Source organism: Cricetulus griseus, chromosome 5, assembly GCF_003668045.3.
Source record: "Cricetulus griseus strain 17A/GY chromosome 5, alternate assembly CriGri-PICRH-1.0, whole genome shotgun sequence".
Taxonomy (NCBI): Eukaryota; Metazoa; Chordata; class Mammalia; order Rodentia; family Cricetidae; genus Cricetulus; species Cricetulus griseus.
This window is the reverse complement of record NC_048598.1, coordinates 76,889,230-76,895,229: the sequence shown is the minus strand read 5'-3', so window position 1 is coordinate 76,895,229 and position 6,000 is coordinate 76,889,230. Positions and strand designations below refer to the sequence as shown.

The following is a 6,000-nucleotide window of genomic DNA, read 5'->3' as shown; positions in this document are numbered from 1 at the left end:
ATATCAGTGAGTAAAATGTCTAGCCACATAGAGGCTTATTGCCATCAGTAAAGAGGATTGGATGGGTTGCAGCAACACTGCGTGGGAAGAAGTCCGACTCAAATGGCTACCACCTATACAATTCCATAGCAAAACTGCAGGAACAGAGGGCAGAGGGTTGTCAGTGGCATGGGGCAGGTGGGGTGCATGGATACAGAACATCCCAGGTCTTGTTTGTGATGCTGCTAATCACACAGTTCATTTTGTCAGAACTCATAAAACTATAAATAAAAAGGAGGAGCTTCATTTTCATATAACACACTCTATAGTTAATGTTAAAAATGTTTATTTTCCACAAATGTAGTAAAGAAAAGCCTTAAATATAAATTTTCACAACTCTTTAGTCATTGAAATAGACACGAAAACCAGTAAAAAAAAATAAATCTGTGTCACTCCTCTGTCCATGAAGGTGGCCTTCAAGAACCTTTTGATATCTCTGGGTAGGAAAAATGATGTTACACTATCATTATTGGCTCTGTATGGGGAAAACTGGAAGTACAAAGGAGAAGTAGGTGCAGAGAGATAATGGTCATGGTGGATGTGGGGTTTTAGCTCTGCATCCTGCTTTGTGGAGTTTATTTAATACATTCCATACCAAAAGGTTTAATGGTTTTGCTAAATTTAGTAACATCTCTCTTTGGAAGGATATTAACAAGATCACTGCATCCCCCAGCACTGTGGTTATTTCTGCAGTTCTTTATGCCAGTGAAAGAGCCCCATAAATTACAGAGTCATTCTCTACTTTTGCATTAAAAATCACAGTCATCTGCTATGACCCCAGTGGAACTGCAATCGGGAAAAAGAGACCAGTGACAGATAGGCTTTCTGTTCAGCTGGGTATTGATGGCTGTGCAGCCACCATTGTTAACATGCTTATAACCTACCAGATTACAAAACTACTTCTCATTTGCTTTACCTTTGCTCCAGTATCTGAGAACCAGTGCCCATGATAAACCCACCCCAGTGGCCACTTTCACTCTACTGTTTCTTTACAAAAGGGCCCATCCCATGCCAAAAAAAAAAAAAAAAATCTGTAGGATAATTAATTTTCTTACAACCATGTTATAGAAAATTTAATTTGCAATTCATTTTGTGTGCATATATGAGATGTGTGCAGTTGCCTGTGGAGGCCAGAGGGGGACATGGGATCCCCTGGAGCTGGAGTTACAAGTAGTTGCTAGCCACTCAGAATGCACTGGATATTGAACTCAAACTCTTAGTCTTCTTAACTGAAAATCACCTCTCTAGATCTCCTGATTTGTAATGTAAATGCAACACACACACACACACACACACACACACACACACACACACACACACGATTGTTTTTTTTTACTTCCTTAAGGCTGAATTACTCAAGCACAAATACTTTGGAAGGAAAGAGGGCCTACTGCCTAAGCACATTCCCAACATTGTTATGTAGAAAGAGAAAGACAGTATGCAAATTAACATGTCAACTTTACTCATTCTTTCTTAAATTTCCCTGGCACCTTGCTTTTTTCTTTGGCCCCATGTCCTGTTCACTTTCTCCATCTTTTCCAGACAGCTAATCCATTAAAAATAAGAATGCCACACCACAAAAGCTAGGATTTTTTGAGATTAGTGGCCAAGTACCTGCTATTCTGGCAAAACAAAAACAAAAACAAAAACAAACAAGAAACAAACAAAACTTAGTTCTCCTGGATCTACACAACCTGACAACCTTGGTTGTTGTTGTTGGGCGGGGGAAGGGGGTAGGGTCTCCCTTCTTTTGAGAAAAACTGAGACACAGAATTTTTCCACAAAATAAAAGACACTCTACTCTTGCACGTCACTGAGCAGCCTCACACATCTGGCCTTTTCCTGAAAGTGTTTGGAGGACACTAGCAAAAGTCATCACCAGACCACTGTAGGACGGAGTGCAAAATAGTGTAAAGGAGATAGCACCTTCAGAATTGTCAAGAAACCCCTTAAATAGTCAAGATAGAAAGAGAGAGGAGACAATATCAAGAAGCACAGGACAAAAGCAAGTGAAATATAAATATGGGGAGTGGGGGTGGGGTACAGACCTCAAAAAGGCAGGACACCAACGTTGCAAAAAAGGCCAAACTTAATGACAACACCGGGTGGCGGTAGGCAGAGGAGAGAGCACAGGAGGAAGAAGTGACAGGTGGGTTCCACCACCATGGCCACAGCCTACCCCTGTGAGGAGGTGCTCAGTGTCTCTTTAGGGAAAGTCACTGGTGCCCTGCTCTCAGGGCAAGCAGAGAACGCGGGGGTCATTCTACACATTGTCCGGATCCCTGGGTACGGGGTGAAGCCTGTGCCCCGCCCTGCTCCTGCACCGGCCGCGTTGTCCCATCCTCGGTCCCGGTCCGGGATGCGTCCTGCTCCTGCAGCCCGGCCCCGGTGGCGCGCGTGTCGGGGAAGCGCGGAGCCGTGCCCGCGAAGGAGTCTCTGCGCGCCAGCGTCTCCTCCTGCACCGGGCGGCCCACCGGCTCCGGCTCCGGCTCCGGCTCAGCAGGGCCCGGGCCCTCCTGCGAAGTCTGGCTGACGTACACCACGATGATGTCGCCCTTGAAGTTCATCACCTGCCCGCTGGAGATGAACGTGGAATTGCTGTTTCCCGTCACATTTCCTGCAAGGGACAGAGCATAGAGAAGCTGCATCAAGAACTACAGGATGGCATTTGAAACCACCACAGGCGTTCCTTTGGAAAGCTTGGGTCACCTTGGGGGCTGTGTTAGCAGGGGCAGAGAAGAAGTGAAGAGATGGGAAAGATGCAAGCATATGGGTCATTCTTGTGTTTCGTCTTCTCATACCTGACGGGGATCACACACAATTCCAGGACTCTGGCAGGAGAACCCGCCTGGATTCTTGAATCTAGGTAACATTCAGTTGCAGGGAGAGGCAGGGAAGAGAAGGAAGAAAGCTTCTGGGGGTGGGGATAGACTAGTTGTAAGGAAAAGAAAGGAGAGGGAGGAGAAGGCAGAGGAAGGATGACAGTAGGTAGGAGTACAAGAAGCAGCCTAGCCGAACAGACCTCAATTCACTGGGGCAACTGAAGCATGGCCTTCCCACCCCCTTCCAAAAGGGCCCTGCCGCCTCAACAGGATGACCATGGAGCTAAGTGAGCTCAGAGTCTAGCAGATGTTAATATAGGTCAGTTTTATTCCTCAAAAACAGAAAGAAAGAAAGAAAGAAAGAAAGAAAGAAAGAAAGAAAGAAAGAAAGAAAGAAAGAGAAAGATGGAGGGAGAGAGAGAGAAGGAGGAAGAAAGAGGGGGGCAAGGAAGAAATCCAGTTCTATTATTCCTTGGTAGATAACTGGAAGAAACCAGTCTTAGATTAATAAAAACTTCTGGCAAGCAGGAAGTCTAACAGACATTAGGAAAATCTGTCTCCTTTTATTATTCAATTATTTAAAGATCCAATTTCCAGAAATACCCCAGGTGAAAAATAACTGCCCAAACCCCCAACACTCAACATCACAAACAGAACCTTGGGTCTGTTCAGAGGACAGGACCATGAAAATGGTCCCTCACCAGGTCTCCAGTACTCACCACCATTCGAGCCTATCTTCTGTTGTTACCCAGCTCAATGGCAATTTATGCAAGTACGATGAAGTTTGCATTACCGTTTTTTAATGAAGTTGCCTCAAATTTGGAAGGACAATTTTAGACAGTGACTAACATTCTACAAGGCATTCAGGAAATTCCTTTGGGATAGCCTTCCTCCTGCTGGGGGGGGGGTAACTCCTGAGAAGTTCCTATGGAGTCACAGTGAAAAGCCCATGGGGAGACAAGATTTTAAATGTGAGCAACAAATCCAAAGACACAGAGGTCTGTGATTCCTGCTGTTCCCCCAACAGGGTGGAGAGCATCAGAAACTAACCCCTACCGCACCCCACCCCCCACATCAGGGAGCCTACTAGTGTTTCTGCCTCCCTGCTCACTTGGAAGTGTGCCCACAAGTGCTTGTAACCTACATTGTACACTAAACAGATGGACGTCATCTGTGACTTTCTCTTCCTCCTGTTAGTTCTCATATGTTTTTACCAGATAAAGTCATTAGCAGACAGTCAAAACAAGAAACCAAGGTAACACATATATGTCATAAATGTTACGTTCTAACTAAACATATGCCATATGTATTTAATAAAATCAGTAATTCTGAATTGCTTTGAAGTATGGTTTTCCTCAGTACAGTCATTCTACGGTTTTATTATGACATCATTTACTGCTTTTGTTCTTCAATATATTAAACAATAGAGGGCCTCTCTAGCTAGTGCAGGATTGATGTACGATTCTGGATTTAATCTCTTCTTTCTCCTCCTCACACATAGATTTATCTGGTAGTGTCATGGCACATGGGATTTATTTACCATTTACATTTTTATCTGCCAACAAATCATCACGATGAGCCCACTGTTGTTTACTTCTCCTTTGTCAGGATCTCAGTTAATCTGAGCCCAGTAAAAACCCTGAGCTTTTTTCATGTCATCCTACACACAAAACAGAGATGTATAAGATCTTGCATCTTGAGCATTTCACTTCAAGCCATTTCCCCTTAACAAATTTAACCTGACAGTAGTATACTAAAAATCCTAATATACATTCTTGTGATGTGGGATGTCCTTCTGTATGTTGCAAATATGTGTTGCTTTTATTGGTTAACGAATAAAACTGTTTTGGCCAATGACCAGACAAAATATAGCTAGGTGGGAAATACAAACAGAATTACATAGAGAAAGAAGGCAGAGTTGGGGAGACGCCAGGTAGCCTCTGGGGAAACAAGGTATTAGGTAACAAGCCACGAGCTTTATGGTAAAATATAAAATGATAGAAATGAGTTAATTTAATTGTGAGAGCTAGTCAGCAATATGCCTGAACTGTTTGTCAAACAATTATGAACTATTGGTCAATTTATAATTAAGATTAAGCCTTAGAGTAGTTATTTGGGAACTGGCAGGAGGGATGAGAAACCTCCAACTACATTCTTGTTTTCTATTTTTATTTTCAGTATGGAACTCAACCCCTTTAGCTTACAGGACATAGTTAAACAATCCATAATCCTTTGACTCATAGAATAATAAATGTCCTTTTTGGAAGGCATGGGTCAGGTAGAAGGATGAAGCAAAGACCGCTTAAATTGTTGACAGCAAGTTAAAAAAAAAAGTTACCTAGGAAGAGATTATCAATGTTATTTGTCAGTTTTTTTGGGGGGAGGGGAGTTGTTTGCTTTAATCACAGGTTTGAGCACAATGACTCAAGGTAAAAGCACTCTTCCAACAAGCCTGCCAACCTGAGCCCAGTCCTGAAATCCCACAGTGCGAGGAGAAATCCACATTGCCCTGAAAACTGTCCTCTGACTTCCACACGTGCACTGTGGCATGTGTGCTCCCACCATACGCAACACGCACACACACAATACATAAAATAAAAATGTGAAGGGATGATTTGTGACAAAAAAAATCTTTCATCAAGTTCACCAGGTTAACATTTGTGGGAAAGAGTCAACTGGTACAGACTAAACTTTAAAAAAAAAAAATCTGAGGGCACTGGCTGCTCTTCCAGAGGATACAGGTTCAGTTCCCAGCATCCATAAGGCAGTTCATACCTGTCTGCAACTCTAGTTCCAAGGCTTCTAAGACTCTCACACATACATACATACATACATACATACATACATACATGTAAAAACATCAGTGAACATAAAGTAAAAATACTAAGAAGAGGAATCAGGAAAATGGGAATCAGTCTACCACAAGATCCAGCAATTCCACTCTTAGGCATGTACCCAAAAGAAGTACATTCCTACAACAAGGACATCTGTTCAACCATGTTCATAGCAGCATTATTTGTAATAGCCAGAACCTGAAAGCAACCAGGCACGTTCTGTGGCACGTTTACATAATGGAGTACTACTCGGCAGAAAAAAACAGTGGAATCTTGAAATTCGAAGGCAAATGGATAGAACTAGA

At 42.9% G+C, this 6,000-nt stretch overlaps 1 protein-coding gene across 1 annotated transcript in view; it reads right to left on the bottom strand.

Moving 5' to 3' along the window:
* Positions 1–338: 338 nt before the first annotated feature.
* Positions 339–6,000, bottom strand: part of Tnfrsf11a (TNF receptor superfamily member 11a) — a 42,595-nt gene continuing 36,933 nt past the window's right edge. Inside the window, exon 10 of the mRNA XM_035445838.1 lies at positions 339–2,656. Coding sequence (XP_035301729.1) covers positions 2,298–2,656 — 359 coding nt within the window. The 3' untranslated portion in view covers positions 339–2,297. The remainder of the gene's footprint in view (positions 2,657–6,000) is intronic.